The sequence below is a fragment of the Erithacus rubecula genome, assembly GCF_903797595.1.
Source record: "Erithacus rubecula genome assembly, chromosome: 10".
Lineage (NCBI taxonomy): Eukaryota > Metazoa > Chordata > Aves > Passeriformes > Muscicapidae > Erithacus > Erithacus rubecula.
This window is the reverse complement of record NC_136662.1, coordinates 21,604,265-21,623,221: the sequence shown is the minus strand read 5'-3', so window position 1 is coordinate 21,623,221 and position 18,957 is coordinate 21,604,265. Positions and strand designations below refer to the sequence as shown.

The 18,957-nt window shown below is 39.1% G+C and overlaps 1 protein-coding gene across 5 annotated transcripts in view; it reads left to right on the top strand.

The window, feature by feature from the left end:
- TTC39A (tetratricopeptide repeat domain 39A) overlaps positions 1-18,957 on the top strand; it is a 44,845-nt gene that overhangs the window by 14,031 nt on the left and 11,857 nt on the right. For all 5 annotated transcript variants that reach the window (XM_079314546.1, XM_079314548.1, XM_079314545.1 and 2 more), the window contains exons 3-12: positions 3,384-3,515; positions 4,165-4,241; positions 4,706-4,773; positions 7,147-7,211; positions 8,578-8,677; positions 9,548-9,613; positions 15,857-15,965; positions 16,587-16,654; positions 16,784-16,843; positions 17,633-17,794. In XM_079314546.1, coding sequence (XP_079170672.1) covers positions 3,384-3,515; positions 4,165-4,241; positions 4,706-4,773; positions 7,147-7,211; positions 8,578-8,677; positions 9,548-9,613; positions 15,857-15,965; positions 16,587-16,654; positions 16,784-16,843; positions 17,633-17,794 — 907 coding nt within the window. The remainder of the gene's footprint in view (positions 1-3,383; positions 3,516-4,164; positions 4,242-4,705; positions 4,774-7,146; positions 7,212-8,577; positions 8,678-9,547; positions 9,614-15,856; positions 15,966-16,586; positions 16,655-16,783; positions 16,844-17,632; positions 17,795-18,957) is intronic.

Sequence of the window (18,957 nt, the reverse complement as noted above, 5' to 3'; positions counted from 1 at the left end):
GGAGGGTCTTTCTCACTCTGTGCTGTTGGATTGAAGTGTTGAAAGCATCTTGATACTAAATCAACATATGAACTTGAACCTGAGGTTTCTGTAACTTAGGAATGCATGTCCTGTCTGCTGGATTACTTTTAAGGATCTACAGAAAATATTTTCAGTACTAATTTTCACAAAAGATTACTAGCTCTGGGTTAATTCTGAGGTCTAATCAAGCCAAACTTTTTGATTTTCATACTTCAGCTGAAAAGCTGTGAGTGTCCTCACTTAAGCACTTGTTTTAGAGCAGAAATAAAAGTGTTCTCCCACAGCTCCAAGAAGAGGGCAGTGCTGCAAGATGATAATGATTGCACCATAGTTGGAGAAGAGGCATGTGGCAGAACTCCATAAGTGCCTAAAGATATTACTTATAATCCTCTTATTCAGTCATGTGATACCAACTACTGGGATAAGTCATTAATCACAATATTAGCTACGTTCATGTCATACAGGCTTGTTAACTCCAACAATGTCCTGAGGGAATTGTTGCTGAGGAATCAAAAGAAGAAAAGTAAAACAGATAACAAGTTTCATTCTGTATCAATCCATATGAAACCAAGGCCTTAACACTCCTGGCAATACACCAGGATGTAGATGGCAACTTTAATTGAATGGTTAATAGAAATAGCATAAATAAGTTGCATTTCTGCCAGCATCCCCACTTACACCAGGATGTAGATGGCAACTTTAATTGAATGGTTAATTGAAATAGTATAAATAAATTGCATTTCTGCCAGCATCCCCACCCCTGAAATAAGAAGAACAAATTTGAATATTACTAAATACCAGTTGGCTAATGACAGGCATTAATTATTGTCTCCTTTAAATATTAGAAGTAAAATAGATTAAACCATTGATTAGGGAAGGGGTGGTTTGGTTTCAGAAACAAATTACTGGAGAGGGAAATCCCTCTTTACCACATGTATATGAAAGGTACCAATTTTTCTTTTAGTGCAGTGAATTCAATATTTATTTGCTTTGCTTTAGAAAGCAAATTTCTATAATTTTGAAAGGGTACTATTTCAGTCACTTCCCTGTGCTTTGCATTTGAGCCTCTGGAAGGGTTTTAGTTTAGTAAATACAAGATGAAGTGTGTTTTTCTGCATCCAGTGAGGCTGATGAATAATCTAATGAACAGAAACACTTCATCAGGCTGGCATTTTAGTGTGTTCATTTTTTTTTCTACTTTACATTATCAGTCTACTGAAAGAATCATGATCTACTGGGCCAAGAAAGAGCTGTCCTAGCTCCACTGGATTTTAAACTAATTTCTGCATTATCTGTCTGTTCTTCTTAGCTTGCAAATGAGATGGATGGTAGCACAGTCTGGGGCTTATAGCACTTATGGCACTGGGATATTTCCCAGAACAGCTTTTCTGGTTTAGATGGTGAGGGCAAGTAGAAATTAAGGACAGCCACAGAGCATGGACTGCTGTGAAGTTTAAAGATGTGCACTGCAAATTTCTTCAGTGCAGCCATCCTGTGGAAAAAGGATGTGTGGTGTTGTTGGAAAAAGAAGCCCTTTGTTGTCAGTGTGAGGGTTGGGAAGCACCAAGTCACCACCGTGAATTATTAGATTATTGATTAATGTAGGGTGATCTGAAATTATCCATTAAATTTTCTTTCAATTCAGTCCAGATACCAAAAATTTGGGAGGCAAGTGTATTTCTGTTTGAGAAATTACATGGTTGAGGTGTCTTTAAGGTCTGGCTTTTCTCCTTCAAAAAACCCTACAGAAGAAGACGAGATGAGTTTGGAAGACACGTCAGAAACTCAGGTACTCAAGCTGGGCCATTTTGAAATCTCCTCAAGGATACAGACTCTACAACTCTTCTGGATGATGTGTGCCATTGCATGGTCACCCTGATGGTAAAAAAGGTGTTTCCTGATGTTCAGCCAGAGCTTCCTGTGCTTCATGTTGTGCCCATTGCCTCTGATCTTTCCCTGGGCACCAGTGAAAAGAACCTGGCTCAATCCTCTTTGCTCCTATATACTATAGGAACTCTCTGAGCTTTCTGTTCTCCAGCCAGAACAGTCCCAGCTCTTGGCCTTTCCTCATAGCAGGGATGTTCCAGTCCCTTAATCATCCTCACCACTCTGCTCTTGAGTGTGAGCATGCACTGAGGAGCCTAGAACTGGGCACAGCACTGCAGTGTTGTGGAGAGGGGAAGGAGCCCCTCTCATCCTGCTGACAGCAGCACTCCTCTCATGCAGCCTTACCTTTGTCAAGAGCATGTTGTTGGCACACCACTTTCTCCTTGAAAGGGAAAGAAAATGAAGAAACATGTGAAGTAAATGTGAGAACAGGTGTGGTGAGGGTGGAGATTTTGAAAGGATATCCTTGTTTGACTGCAAGTATTTTTGAATATTCCCTGCCATATAGAGCTATCTGATCTGTTCTGGAGTGTAAACAATTGAAATAGCAATTGTTACTCCTTAACAATATTTGTCTTAAGTTGTGCTATTTGCCAGGGGTGGATTAGCGAGGTCTACAGAGAGTTTCTGTGTCAGGAATTTATCTAAGCTTGCTCTTCAACATATTTCTCAAGTTGTACTTATTGGACCTCTATGCCTGAAGATATTTTGATTCACTTGCAGAGAATTACACCAGACACAGGTGAATGCTCTAAATGTGTGCAATATATAAACCCATTTTTCTGTCAGAGGAAAGGTGCCAGCAATGGTTGCACATAGGAATTCATTGTTTTCCTTGCACTAATGCCAAAGTTTTTTACTTTCTGCCAAAGTGGCACTGTCTGAAACACTACAGAATAATAGTTAAGTTGAACAGGTTGGGGTGGAGGGTTGCCATAAGAGGAGAGGAAAAAAAGCTATACTTTTTGATACAGACTCTATTGGTTCTGGTTGGAAGATCAGTTTCAAGGAGATTCTATTTTGGCCATGGTTATATTGTGTTACTTATCTCCTTGAGCCTGTACTACTTGTCCCCAATCAGAAAAGTATCAGCTGGATTTATGTCATATGTTCATTAGATTTAAAAAAAAAAAAAAAAAAAAGCGCCAAAATTAACCCTAGCATGATTCTATTGTTTCTGAATGGTGAGCCATGTGGTTAATTCCTGTGTTCTATGTTTGTTAAATATCTATCCTCAGCTGAAAATCGATACATTTTAGCAGAATAAGTAGAATTGTAGGCATGATTTCTTGTACAAATCTCAATCTATTACTGTTTTTTTTATTATTTTGCATATTCTTTGTGTTCTATTTCTACTTCATTTAGACCTTGTTTCCGTGAGGCTGATACATTTCTAGAATTGTTTTTGCATTTGCTTGTTGAAAGCAATAATACAAACAAATCATCTGTGCTTTGCACCTTGTGTTTTCTTGCAGAACTAAAGACAGCATGTATCATGCCCTGACTTATGCCACCATACTGGAGATGCAAGCTATGATGACATTTGATCCTCAGGACATACTGAATGCAGGGAACACAATGAAGGAAGCTCAAGCCACCTGTCAAAGGTAAGACTGGAGCAATTCAGACAGTAAATAGCTCCTCCTTGGGAAAGTTTGAAAGACTACTGAATACAAAAGGGAATGTAATCTTAAGAAATCACAGGAAAACTGAGGTTGGGGGGGCATTATGAGGTCATCTAGTTCAACCTCCTTCTCAGAGGAGGGTCACAGCCCATAAGTGAGGGTGCTCAGCAGTCTAGTCTTGAAAACTTCAGTCTACTACAGTATCTGATTTTTTTGGTCAATTAGAATTTGTCCCACCTATAGTCCTGGTTCTGCAGTGTCTGGAAGTTGTTCACAATGTTGAAACACTGCAGAATATTCCCATGCATGATGGTTGTACTGCAGTTGTCTGAGTCAACTGTGCTCCCACTTTTGCAACCCCATTCACCCGTACACACACAAAATAAATCAAAGCACCCCCTTATCCCTGTCCTTCATCAAGACAGATTTTTGTGCATGAAAGGTAAGAGAGAGATCCCAGGAGGACCATGTTGACTGAGTTCTCTGTGGCCTGTGGTGAAGTTTGTGTGTGTGGTGAGATGATGGAGCTGATGAGCACTGGAGGCACAGTGACTGTGTGGGTGGCCAGCTGAAACATTGTTCTCTCTTGTGGATGCTGCTTCTTCAGAGTGACCAAACTGATTTTTTGCAGATTTAGGAAGAAATCTACTGTGGCTGATTCTATCAACAACCTTGTGCATAGGCAAAGCCTTGAACACTTCACTGAAGGTAGCATCTTCCTTTTTTATTTATGCAGTTTGAATCCTGTAGAATTGCTCACTCAATATGTGCCTGCATATTGTGAATTCACTAACAAAATCACTGATCTGGTGATTTGCTGGACCCAATGTCAATGTTTTGGCCATTGCTGTGTAACCATCCAAAATCTCTGGTCTTGTTGCTTTTGGACTCAGCACTCCCAAAAATTTCTGGGTAAAGAAATATCGAAATGCTTATAAAGGTCTAGATCCAGGAATTTATGGAAAGTAACAGAAAAATTCCTGCAAAGTTTTTGTAACTACATGTTGTTTCTGTTTGGAATTACATCAGTAGTCTAGAATTGAAACACTACAGCAAATTTGGAAAATATTTTTCTCAGTTTGAGCTCTGAGATCTTATTCCTACGTTAATGGGATAAGTGGTTTTAAATTACTTTTTGACTGATTGATTTGTTTTCTTCTCTCTGACATTAGAGGAAATCCATGCAGAAATTTGTTATGCTGAATGTTTACTTCAGAGAGCAGCACTCACATTCCTCCAGGTATGGATTCCTGCATGGCTTTTGGGGGGAAAATACCATACAGGTTTCTTTTCCTAAATGGACTGGTAGAAGACTATAGTTTGTTCTATTGGGTCTTTCATCTGGGTCAAGTCTGGATTTTATCTGGTCTATCTGATGAGATATTAGAATGTTTAATTTTCCCCTCATAATTATTAAAAAATGCTTCACGCACATAGTGCTGAGTGCCCTATGACACCCTTCCCCACACCCTTTTGGATGTGTGAAATGTAACTGCAGTGGGCACAAATTTTCAAATTATGTGTTGGAATATCAGATTTAAAAAAAAAATGCTGAGATGGTCATTGAAGCTGTGCTGGAGTACAGGCAAGACTTTTGTTTGAGTCTGGCTGGTATTTGCTTTCCCAAGGCTGCTGGTTCTTGAACAGCAATTATGGTCTGCACAGCTATTAGGCTCCACACATGCTTTCTCCTTAACAGTGCTGTCTGTCTTTAACAAAGGGGAGCTCTCCCTCTTCTTTGGATTTTATCTGTCTGTCCTAATGAAGCTAGATTTGTTTGATGGAGCAACATTAGCAGTACTTACTAGGGCTCCAGCATGCAATTTTCATTGTTAGTCACAGATGAAATAACTTATTTTTCTTCTTGATTTGGCTGTGCTTGCTGTATGAAAGTGGGCCTCTTTGTCTACCAAGGGGATAATAAAAGCCACAGTCAGAAAAAGGCTGCTGCTTCTTGGCTCAAGGGTGCTGATAGGAAATGGAATGCAGGTGGTGGTTTTATAGTGTTTGGGAGTTGCCAGGTGGGCTCTGATTTATGTTGCTTATGACAGTTTATGAACCGTGTAACCTTTTTCAGCCATCTGCTGAGTCCCTCTGCTAGAAACTATTGCTTCATAGCAACACTTATAATCAGAGGAGCTTCTAGTAGTTTCTAGAGTGCTGATGATGAACTTTGAAATGACCAAGGCATAGCTACTTGTTTCCATTTTCATTTAGGATTAGTAGCCTCTAGCACTGGGGACAGTTTGGGTGAGATCTGAAACTATGGGAGGAAGATTTTTGAGAAGTTCTCTGCTATGTCTATAGGAAAGGAGCATTTTAAAGCAGTGTCTCTTGGTTTCAAGCACTATTTTTCACAGATATCTGTTTATGAAAATGTTTATAGAAACATGAGATTTAGGAGTACAAAAACAGCTTCTTGTCCTCTTTTTCAAAGGTCTCTTTGCTTCCTGTTATCTTATGCATTTAATTTTTCATGAACATATGAACTAGTTTGAAAAATTAAACAGAGGCACTTGATTCCAACAGCTACTGAAGTGGATTAGTTTTGATGCCTAGTAAAAATTACCAAATCCAGTTGAAAACATGTAAAATATCTCATCATTTTTCAAGGGCTGAAAAATTCTCACATTGGCTCTCCCTGTTGTTGGTATCATTCTGAGTGTAAACATTTTAAAACCATCTTTCTTTCTCATTCTGCTTTCCATTCAAAGGAAAATATAACTGAACCTTTACACATGGCTGGGTGTGCTGCAGCCTCCAATATGCTGTACTTAGTTAGTTCATCTAATTAATTCATCTAATCTGTGCAATTTTCTCCACAATGCCCTCTTATGATTTTTCTGTGATGGTATCTTCTGTTAAAACACATGTAGGCTCTGTCTTAAAGTATCAACAGACATCAAAACAAACCAGAATGGCAGATTATATAAATGAGGCAAGAAAATGCCTCCAAAAAGTTATGAAACTAAAGACCCTTTAACTAATGGTCCCCCAGATACTTTGCTGTAATTTCTCAGTTTGTTATAGCTTATCATGTAACATGTTATCTTACTAGTATGGATCTCATATATATATATATATATATATATACACACACACATATACATATATGAATATTCAAAGCAGAAAGAGCATATCCTGCATAATTTTACTGACCTTACTTGGTTCTTAGGATATGAAACTGTATTCTGCAGACTCTTGAGGACAGGCAGTTTGCTTGTTAACATTTCCTGGCTCAGCACCAGACATCATAACTACACTCAAGGACAAATGAGAGAAAGCTGTTTTCTGAAAGAGCCACAAAAGCATAGACCTTAGGTGACATGTATTAGCTGAGTACCTGTGTTTATTAATGCAAATTCAGATAGTTGAAAGGTGACAAGGGGCTAAACTGATCACAGAAAGCATTAAAATAAAATGCCTGTGTCTAAACAGAGTAAAAAAGTGTTTTAATATAGAAAGGAAATCCTAAATCCATGTACTATGTTTTAGAAGCTTACATTGTCTGTGTCATGCTGGTTATATTCCAGGTGTGTATTTATCTGAAGAAGACAAAAGACCTTCATAATGTTTACAAATTCATACTGCTAATGTGTTTCTATTCCAACAGGATGAGAATATGGTCAGCTTCATAAAAGGAGGCATCAAAGTCCGAAACAGTTACCAAACCTACAGGTGAGTCAGAGTGATGATGTCATTAAGTGCACTCTATCAGGAAAAAGTGCTGCTGGTGAAATGATCCAATTCACAAATTCATTACTGTTGTATTTGTTGAGTCTTTATTATGGGCCTCACGTCTACAGATTTTCTCAGCCCACACAGATTCTTCCCTTGCATAACAAAGGACAGTAACATTATGGTTGATTTAGATTGCGGAGACTATGGACCCCAGCTCTGTTAACTCCCAAGATTTGCCTATTCCAAATACAATATCCTTGAAATTATGTCAAAAAATAACTGTTTTAAATGATGTACTACTATTCATTGTGTCTGCATAGCACAATTTGCAGGTCTTGTAGGAATTAGGCATAATGAAATGGCATTTCTTTATAGTACCTGCTGCAGCTTTTGGGAGCATTTAATACCAGTAGCTGAAGCACAGTAAAAAGTGAATGCTAAATATATGTAATATTTTATTTAAGCTAGAATTATAAATTTTGATTCAGAGTGGGCACAAAATGTTTTGTGCCCAGCAGACACAAAACAGCATCAAGTTCAGGATCTCCAGAAGTCTGTTGGAAGGGGGAGGGATGACAGTGTCCATGTTTGTGTGAGTTGAAGGTGACTCTAAATGCAGATCCATAAGATATCATTTCCAGGGAATAGTGCTGAGTCTGTTGGCAATAATCAATCGATAAAAACATGACAGCCAGAACACAAATATATACTTCCTTTAAAACAATGTTTTTCCTCTCCTAATAATTAACAAAATAAACTTAAACAGTAGTGTAAAAACCACATAACTATAGCAAGCTTGGAGGCATATTGATTTCAAACTGAGCTAGATTATATAGGAAATAAAGGGATACATCAAAGCTGAGACCTATAAAAGTTACAAAAATGAGTGAAAGTAATTTCTGATACATCTGCCCATTTTAGAATATTTATTATGTTCCCTTTTCCTATAACAAAATATTCTTTTGAACATGCACTTAATATAATGATTAGTGAAACTCAAGTCAAATTTGCTAATTTAAATTTTAGTCTCATGTGCTCCCTCATCATCTCTTTTTGCAGTAGCAAAGTTTGGTGATGCTCCCAACAGCATCCTTGAAACGTTTCCAGGCTGAAATGTGGTTGAATATTGACTGTTTCTGTTTGACAGGAATTCCTCTGCAGGATCCCACAGTTTTTAATTGATAGTAATGTAACAGAAATTATTTGTTGATAAATCTAACAAAATGTAGATGTTGTTCACTTGAGTGAGATGACAAATTAGCATTTTTTAAACTACTCTGTAGTTCAAGGTAATGGGGTTACTTTCTTAGTGAGTTAATCATGTTATTTACTGACACTGTAAGAGAATCTTGTGCATTTCCAGGGAGTTGGACAGTCTCATACAGTCCCCACATTATGTCAAAGGAGAAAACCATCTTCATTTTGAGGGAGGTGTAAAACTTGGAGTTGGAGCATTTAACCTGGTATGTACCAACACTTTTATCCTGAGCTGATGTCCTGCTACCTCCTGAAAATGACCCTAACTTGAATTCCTGAAAAGTTCCACTGGCATTATACTGATCACATGGTTAAAATTAGGTGTGTGCTCTGACAGTGCAGGGTCTCAGTGTCTGGTCTGAGAACATCAGATAAAAACACTTCAGAAATAAAGGGACTGCTGCCCACAGCATGGTGTGAGGGCCAGGACAAGCCTTGCCTAGAAGCACCAGTTGCCTGTGCCTGTTGAATTCCACTTACTCTTTACCTGACATTGGAAAACTACCAGGATCCAGGCTGTTAGCAGGGCAGATAAAAGGGGTGGGGTACATGAATGAAATTTGGGGTGCTGCTCCAGCTACTGTTGGCTGTTGTTGCTTGTGTTCTGGCCAAAAGCAGGTGAGCAAATGGTGCAGGATGGTTCCTGGTTCACTGACCCAGAGATGGCGAGGGGTTGTGCAGGCTATGGGCTGCAGAAAGTGCCTGGAGCTTCCTCTTGCTTGCACTGCTTTGTGTGCCCAAATACTAGATGTACTCCACACAGAACAGCTATGGACTGAGGGGTATGAACCCAGCATTGCTGATCATCCTGGAAGAGCTGGAGTTACTAAGCATGTGCTGTGTAAACATATTTCTCTGTAGGTCATCCTGGAGACAACACCTATATTAAACATATTTCTGTTTAAATTGGATGTAAAATATAGCAGGTGTATACATTTACCCTGAAAATTTTCATATAGATATGTTTTTAGTAATTTTATTCATTATTTCTTGTGCTTGGAAAAATTGTAGGATGCAACTGGTATCTGAAATGCAGAAAGTCTGTTACTGAATAACTCTTACATTTTTCTCTGTAGACATTGTCCATGTTTCCTGCACGGATTCTGAGATTATTGGAGTTTGTTGGATTTTCTGGGAATAAGGTAAATGTGAACTAAATATTATTGGTACATTCCCTTCACTCTTAAATTAAAAAACAGACAGGAGTTTCTCTCTTTTTCCTCTCATTAGATGTAATCCTCTGGTATCACACGTGCACTGTGGCACTGATGCTTTCATGCAGCTCAGTTTTTGCTTTATATTTTTGTCTGAACTCTTGCACTTCAAAGGTTGTCATACCATTTTTCAGCGTTGAAACATTTGTGAAACATGTTAAAGCAATGGCTAGTACAGGGATGTCAGCATAATTAGGTTTTTAGTTACTGGTCTTTTGATGTAGGCTTATGCTCAGAAATCTGTAGCCAAAAGAGTATTCCTAGCCTTTAATATAAATATATAGCTTCCTTGGTAGTTACTGTCATTATGGGGTCTGAATGTTCCTGACAGGTTCTTGCATGAAATCTATTTCATTTCTGCTTTAATAGCAATTGGAAATTGGAGTGTGGCACCTAAATTCTCCTGCCTAAGAGAGTAAGTGCTTTTTTTGCTTGTAAAATAACCAGTCTGACCTCTGTTGTTTCAGCAAGATGTTTAAGGAAAGTTCAGTAATGGAACACCATTACTCACATGATGATGAGAAAGAGCTGTGCTACTGCTTTATGGGTCTGCTGTTTCAAAAGAATGCTAAATTGGTGGGAGTATCTTGGCCTTGCTACTTTGTACCTGCCCTTGCCTCTTTACCAGCAGAACATGAGATTCACTCAAAGCAGAGCTCCTGGGTTAAGAAAATGGGATGCAGAATGTGAGGTTCACTCAAAGCAGAGCTCCTGAGTTAAGAAAATGGGATGCAGAACATGATCCCTTTAACCTAAACCATGCCACATTTTTCATAAATGCTGGGTAAAGTAATTATCTAATGCAAGCACTAGAAAAGCCACGAGAACAAGTTAAGTTTTAACTCTTTTATAATACTTTCTATTTACAAAACAAGTTTTAAGGAGAAAAGTGTCTTTTTTATCACAGTTGAAGCCTTACATGGCAGGTGAATGACTGGCATCACCATTCCATTCGTTTACAGGAAGGATCTTATATCTGAAAATAGAATGTCTTATTTGAAAGCAAGCAGCTGAATGTAGATTACAATTTAGAAATTTCCAGGAGCTGATCAGGAGCTATTTCACAGCAGCAAAAGCAAAATTCAAATAGTTCTACCTGTCAGTTTCAGCAACAAAGCATTTAAAGCAAAATATTCTCTTAGAAATATAAAGGCAATTTGTGTACCAGCAAAGTTCTGAGATTACTTTGGTGAGCACTCATCTTACTCTTGCAGATGGAAATTGTCCCTCCAGTTGAGTTTCTATTTGGCCCTGGGATTTCTTGCATGGCTGTGAGTGGGTTGATATTTGTGTTGATGAGTCACCTCCTATTGCAGTTCCTTAATAACTCATTGAAACATTACCTTGATTACCATAAATTTGAGCAAACTCCTGTTGTTTGCACACCATATAAAGGAGAATTTTATACATGTTGATCAAATTTCATTGCTGGCCATTTGTATTAATATCCAGAAAGTCCTTCTGCATTTAACATTTTTGAGTCAGGTGCCTGAAGCCAAAAGCAAAATTGCAATAGAATGTGCAGTCCTTTCCAGTGGTTATTTTCCAAAGTTTGCAACAAGACACTAGACAAGAGACTAGAGGGTGAAAGAAACTGTGACAGAAGAGAAGAGGAAGTTTGTTCATCTGTGGTGCACTTGTCTAGGAGTTTTTAATACACCTGTGTTTGATGCTGCAGTCTCTTCCTTTAAATGCTTACTGAGTATCAGATTGTGCAGCAGAGTCATGGTTAATGCCTTGAGCTGTTTGCAGATTACCTGGGAGTGCACTGCAGGACAACTTGATTTTGGTGTGGGTAATGTGTTTACTAAAACTGGATATAAATTTGCTTTGTGTCATCCTCCATGATACCAACCTGCCTCAAAGCCAGCAGGTTTGCCCCTGGGGACTCTCCCTGTCTCTGAGCCATGTCATGAGGAACAGCAAATAAGAACATGCCCAAAGCTCCAGTACTTCCTAAGCCATTTGTGGGCACTGTGGATATCATGATCAACTTAACAGCAGTCTGGAGTCTCAAAATAGTAGGTGGGATAAGATCAAGAAAATATAAAAAGTAGCCTGAAGCCCTGTTTGTTCCCTTCCAGTCCAAGATGTGCCACTGTTTAAGCTCCTTTCCCTTGCATCATCAGTCAAGCCATGGGCTTACTTGTGTTTAATAGCACAGGCCCCACTTTGAGTAGTGAAATTCATGCAGTTTTGCCCAGTTTTGAGAGAAGTGCCTTGTGAGCAGAGGTGTGTCAGGCAGCCTTGCTGGGGAGCACAGCAGCCTCACTGAGCAGTAGGTGGAGTGTGTGTCCCATCTGCACTTGCTGTTTAACCATGGCTGACCTGTGATGTGAGAGCAGGAGACTCCTGCCACTGTCTCCCTGGGAGCCTGAACCCTCCTCCCTGCCTCCTCTGCCAGGTCTCAGGCTAATATTTACTCTTGTGCTTATTTTATAGGTGATTACAAATGCTGTGCTGCTAAACTGGAGAACAGTTTGACATGAGCTTACCATATGTTAAGTGCAATTTGTCAGGGGGTCAGATGACAGCATGATTTCATGAGAAGGCAGGAAAACTGTCAGATAGAACAGATATAATTTCTTTCAAATTATACTTTTTTTTTTTTTTTTAATGTGGGAGGATATTTTTCCCAAAGCTGAAGAATCTTCTTGATGTGTCAATTTCTAATAAATTGAATTCCAGTTTCTCATTAAGTATCTCTATTGAATTGCATTTTGGTCTCTTTAAATTTTAAATGAAACATTTAATCTAATATTATTTAACAGGATACATTCAAATGCCCTGTCTATCAGCTTAATTAGTCAGTTCTTTGTAAAGCTGTTAGTAGTATCCATCCTCCTTGATAAACCTGCAGCCGTGTGATCAAGCCATAGGACATGAGCAATGACCTTGCTTTGCTTTCATTGTCAGGATCCCTAATTAAAAGAATGATTTAAAAATAACATCCAAGAACTTTTACTTCAGGAAAGTCAATGGATTTTAGTCAGTAACAGCTGAAATCAATATGAGCCCATCTGTGTTGTCTGATAATGATTTTGGGCATTGTCCTTGTTCATCCTGCAACTGCTCTGGAAATCCCCAGTGTTCACACAGGGAGTCCTGAATGACAGAGCATTGGATGTCTTGGGACAAGAATTGAATCAACGAGATACTAATATAATATAATGTAGTGACAGTCTTGGGAATTAGATTGTGGGATGTCATGAGGACCTTGCACAGAATGCTGATTTACCACATTGGATCCCATCTGCTCTGTGCTCTACCTTATATCCTTCAGAGTAGTTTATGCTTTGTGTGAAAATAAAACTGAAATGTGTTAGTGTCAATTAGGGAAATTGCAAAAATACCTTTCTGGAAAAATTATGAACACTTACTCCCTTGACATTTGCTTTATATTGCCACAAAATGCCCTGTTACAGACATTGTTTGGAGACTCATTCCTGGTGTTCTGGGACTGCTTCTATCAGTTGTGACATAGGTGTGGGAGATAGTTATGGGTCATTTATGGTTAGAAGGTGTGTCCTGACAATTAAATATAATGTACTCACTGGTGCCAGTCCCTAAGTGAGTAGAGTGTGTTTGCAGTTATTCCTTAGGCTCAGGTAGCTGCTTGTGATTTTGTTCCCAGATCCTCTGTCTGATTCTGGAGGGCCTCATATTGCCCAGCTCCTGGCACTCCCTTGGCTGTGGAGATTGTTGGCTAATCCCTGTAGGCTCCCTGTAGAGAAAGGGTGGTGCTTGAAAACGTGATTCATGTGCCTGGTCCAGTCTGCTGTGCCAAACTATTCCTTGGAGGAGCACGTCTGCCTCAACCAGACACAGAGGGAGCCCTGGGAGACCCTGGGAGCTAGGGAGTGTGGGATGTAAAACATGATTCCTAGTGACACCCTTCATATTCCTGTTTTCTGGGTGTCCAATTGTAAGAGAAGCAATTTGCAAGAGGTTGCTTTGAGGAGAAGCAGCTTTGCTGCTGTGTATTCTATAAGCAAGTGTTATAATACTAATAACAACTATTTCAAGTTTTTTTTTTATTTAGGCTGTGTCTTCTACTGATTGTTATTACTTCATTACAGAAAGTTTGGGATATTCAGGTGGCAGAGTGAAAAATAAACAGCCTTTAATAGCTCTGCTGGGCTAGATAGGCTTATGGACATTCCACAGAGTGAACTGACTTGCTCAGTGAGCTTCTCATGCCTGTGTAACTATTCAATTCAAGAATTTAGAATTAAGAGTGTCAGACTTGCAGCCCTCTTCTGATGAATGGGCAATATTCTTAATCCAGTTACTGCTATCCAGGATGCAGTCCTGTGTAAGGTGGGTGTGGGTTCATTCCTTGTCCATACAGATTATAACTTTGTGTTTGATTGCACTCATATCTGCTTTTGAGACTGAAATATAATTGAGATCAACTTGACAAAGGTTACATGATTTTATATGACAAAGTCTGTTTGAATCATTCTTAGTGCTATTTGCATTAATTTTATATGTATTTTTATATAATATGGAAGATAGTAAATGCTGTGAGGCCTAATGTCAGTAAAGGTTCAATGAAATATCACGCCTGAAGATTTTTTCATTGCAAAAAAATGTACTTTGGAAAGATACTTTGGAAATTTTTTTTGCCAAAATTCATTCCACAGAATGTTTTATTTTGCTTCTACCTTGAAGTACTACTTTTTAAAAATACAAATATTTGTGGGTATCTGGGCAGTTGAAAGAATATATAATATTTTGTTAATTATTTGTATCAATCAAATTTTCCCCTCAGCAGAAAATGAAGCTGGTTTTATTGTGCTAAGTACTTGATTTCCATTAAAGTCGCTGATTTTCTGAAATTATTTTACTATCTTTTAATTTCTTCTGTAGTGTATTTTTACTATTTTGTTCTAATATATGTTATAGTAATTGATCTGCAAATATGAGTCATATTTTTCCTTGTAGCAGTAATTAATGTAATACATAGAGTTTAAAAAAAACCAAGGAGAAGCAAAATCACAACTCCCCCTTGTATTTATGTGAAAACAATTAACTGCACTAGTTAAATGCAAAAATAGATGTCTGAGGAAAATGAGAATATGATTACAGGCTTCAGTATTTACACAGTAAGCAATAAAGGCGTGGTGGTGTAACACCCCTCAGTCAACAGGGATACACAAAAGATGTAAATCTGTGCTGGGATCTGCTCTGAGGGCTCTCCCTATTGCCTTTCCTGGTGCCTCTGATAGACATCCCTCAGGGTTCCTATTTATAGTGTACTTGGTTTGAAAGGCTGTCCTTGTAGTCACACACATCATGTCCCAGTGACCTTCCAGTGCAGTGATAGAGTAACTTTTACACAGATTTTTGTCCCAGCACAGAGTGGATGTCTTACGGTGCATATTTACAAGTGGGCAGAACTCTTGTTTGATACATTTGCATATTTATATTCTGGCTGTTGATATCATGGAACTAGTCCTAGAATGGGCTGATAAATGCTCTTGCCTCAGGAACTTGAATCCCTGAAGTTGGTTATCCATCATGCTGTCGTTGACTATGAACACAATGTTATACTTGATTGCTTTAGCTCTTCCCAAAGGGAACAGAAATACTCCTCTTTTCATAATATTTTACCACTGGTAGTAGTGGGCCAACATCATTGCAAAGGTCCTTTTGTTCTTGGCATAATTTAAAATGTCTTTTTGCCCTGACATCTTATGCTCTGCTCGTTGCAGATTTTATTTTCTTGATACCTTTAACTCTTCTGTGCAGTGAACTGCAGCAAAAAAAAAAACAAAACACTGTATAGTGGTGATGTACGGGTGTTTTCTTGCTTTTCAGAACCCAATGTTTTGTTTCTGGAATGCTGTTTAGCAGCACTTTGGTCACAGTGATAAGTTGTCTCTCATTTTCTTACGTTAACCATGTAACACATCCCACAGTGCTGCTCTGTCACCAGATGTTTTCCAGGCTAAGCAGTAACTCCATGAAAAACTATTAGATCAATGAATAGGTGTATTTTATCTTTGATTCCTGTATAAGCAATCAGTGCCTTTTGAGGAATTTGTCAGTGCCTTTTGGGGAATTTGGTGAGTGAGCAATCTGTAGCTTACCCTGCAGAAGTTAAGCCAGCAAAGCACAGCCCTGGTTCTTTTCCAACACCTTGTCCCCCTCTCTCTGTTTGCACAGGAACATGGTCTGCTGCAGCTTCAAGAAGGAGCATCATCATACAGCTTTAGGTCGGTGCTGTGTACCATGCTGTTGCTTTGCTATCATACTTTCATGACCTTTGTGTTAGGTAAGATTGTTTATAATAACTCTTGGATTTGAGTAGTTCTTGTGGGACACAAAGGGGAAAAAGATTATTCCATCACCTATTCGTTGGTGAATTGTTTTTTTGTAACAGATTAAATGTATCTCATTTGTAGGTAATTTTACAGTAATGATCATAACTGAAGAGCATGTTTTAATTTTCAAGATGGAGATTTGTTTAACGTGTGAGATGGGAGATACTGGGGATAAACAAGAAACTTGTGAGAACAAAATCTGTTTTAACCAGGTGCATTATTGGGGAGGTTAAAATAATGGCTGTAAGTGATAATTGCTTTGTTGACATTGGATTTTCTTTGGGAGGTGACAGCTTCCTGCTAATGTGTACTTCTGTGTTATCTCCTGCTAAATCATGCTACAAAATGTGTTTGTCTGTGCCTGAATTTTCAAGTCAGGAAGCACAATGTTTTCAGGGCTTCCTGCTGCTGCCTTAGTGCAAATCTAACCTGTATTTATGTCTTACTTAGTGAAGAGAACAACCAACATGTTGGCCAATTGTGGATGGAAAATCAGCACCTTGCATTCCAGTTCTTTTTTTTTTCCTTTGTTTTCTAACTATTTTTATCACTTGCATTCTTATACATTCTAGGAACAGGAAAAGGAAATGTTGAGGAGGCAGAAAAGCTACTTAAGCCTTACTTGGCACGCTATCCAAAGGTAAAATGAATAATAATTTATTTGATGTGATCATTTAATGCTTTTGTGCCAAAAATCAAAGTTCTAGACTGTATGGTCAGATTGAAAACTGTTATAGAATACTTGTATTTTTATTATTATTTATTACAGGGAGCCATATTCCTGTTTTTTGCAGGCAGGATAGAAACACTAAAGGGTAATATTGATGCGGTAAGTAATCAATCATTTTGCTTACTAATTTCCAGTAAATTTCAAAAGTAAATTTTAAAAGCTTTGGAAAAATTCCTCCAGGAATGCTATTTCCTTTTTGGCTAATGCTTCCTCTGGATTTGGCCTATATGTAATTCATGGTTTATTGAATTACAGATAAGAATTTTGTAAACTATTTTGACTAATTTGTTTCTTCACCTCATTTTGCTGCCTCTCAATTTCTGGTGATAATGGAATCCACCAGGATTAATGAGACAGTTTTGTCATTGTCTTTCCAATTCTGCAGCAAACTGTGTCTTTAATGAGACCCAGTGGTAATCCTTTGCCTTCAGTGTGAACTGAGAGTCATAAAAGACTTGAAAAAAATTATTAAGATGAAGACTGCATGTCCAAAATACCTTGAGACAGAGTATCAGCTGGTGTGCAGGGCAATAGCTCCCTTGAAATCCATGGAAGTGCAGCAATAAATGCCAGCTGAGCACCTGTCCGCTGCCTTCAGTTTTCTAATTTCCTGAGACACAAGATTAATTTTGAGTATAGTTAGGAGCATAACTTTCAGGAATGGGGAGCTCTGTGGCAGGGTAGACTTGTTAACACCAGGATGACTGTGCAACCAAGAATCTCTTGTGTGAAGCCAGCAGATGGGATTTTGGGAAACTCTAGGCTGTCAATAATTTGGAAGCTGCAGGTGCCATGCAGGCAGATCCTGGAGCCCCAGTGTGTGTGCCAGCTCCTCTGTCTGTGCATTTAGACCTGACTAAGGCAGTGTTTGGCAATCTCTGTGTGCAGGCAGTCAGTAGGTATGAGGAATGCTGTGAAGCTCAGCAGTACTGGAAGCAGTTTCACCACATGTGCTACTGGGAGCTGATGTGGTGCTTCACCTACAAGCGCCAGTGGAAGATGGCTTTTTTCTACGCAGACCTGCTGAGCAAGGAAAACACTTGGTCAAAGGTAGGTTCAGCAGGACAGGAGAGCAGGAGGCCCCATAGTATCTATTAACTTTCAAGCAAATTGAGTTGACTTTTTGTAGCTTTGAAGGTGCAGACTGTACAGTAAAACCTGGCCTGCTGTTGACTGCTACAAAATTATGTGAATTGCAAACATTCAAATCTGAACAGATGGTGGGCAAGCAGAAATCTTTTGGGCCCAACTGGTAGATGAACAGCAGCTTGTTAAAGATGCTGTGTATTGACTGTTTGTGTCATCAAATGTTGCAATTAATGTTGCAAGTTGCCATTCCTTTCATTATGCTGTGGATAAAAGCTCCTCTGCTGATGAGTGAGGTTAGCCACGGTGGTGCCTCCAGGGCAATAAATGCAATTAGAAGTGGCGCCTATCCCTGTGCATCTGGGAGGGAGAAGCTCTTTAATCCAGAGCCCTGGAAACATTCCTCCATTTCTGTTCCCTTTTTGCCTTTTTAGAAATGGGGGTTATGTTTCCTCTATTCCACTTAGTGGGAATTTTTCTGGACTGGCTTAATTTCACAGATATGATGGGCAGTGGCTGAGCAATGCCATTCACCAGTTCCTTTGGGATCCATGAACTTGTGCACCTTCAGGTTCATTAGATGGTCTTGAACCCAAACTTCTCCTGTCCTGAGCAGTTTATCTCACATTCTCTGCCTTTCTGTGACTTGGGCAGGGAGGCTGGGGCACTTGATGAAGACAGAGGAAAAAATAGTTCCTCAGCCTTCTCCAGATCCTGCGTAACCTTGTCTCCTGTTTTCTTCCAGACAGGGCCCACATTTTCTCCAGTCTTCCTTTTATCACCAACATACCTATAGAGTCTTTCCTTTTTGCTCTTTCCACCCTGGCCAGACATCAGGACTTTCATTTTCCTAACCTGATCCCTGGCTGTTCAGGCAATTTCTCTGTATTCCTCTCAGGCTACCTGTCCTTCCCTTCACCCTTTATAGGTTTCATTTTTGTGTCTTGAGTTTTTCCAGGAGATCCTTTTTTACCTACATGGACCTCCAGGAGTTTTTGCCTGACTTCCTCTTTTTTTGGGATGCATTGCTCTGGGGCTTGGAGGAGGTGATCCTTGAATATTAACCAGATTTCATGGCCTCCTCTTCCTTCCAGGGCTTTATCTCATGGTGCTCTACCATGCAGATC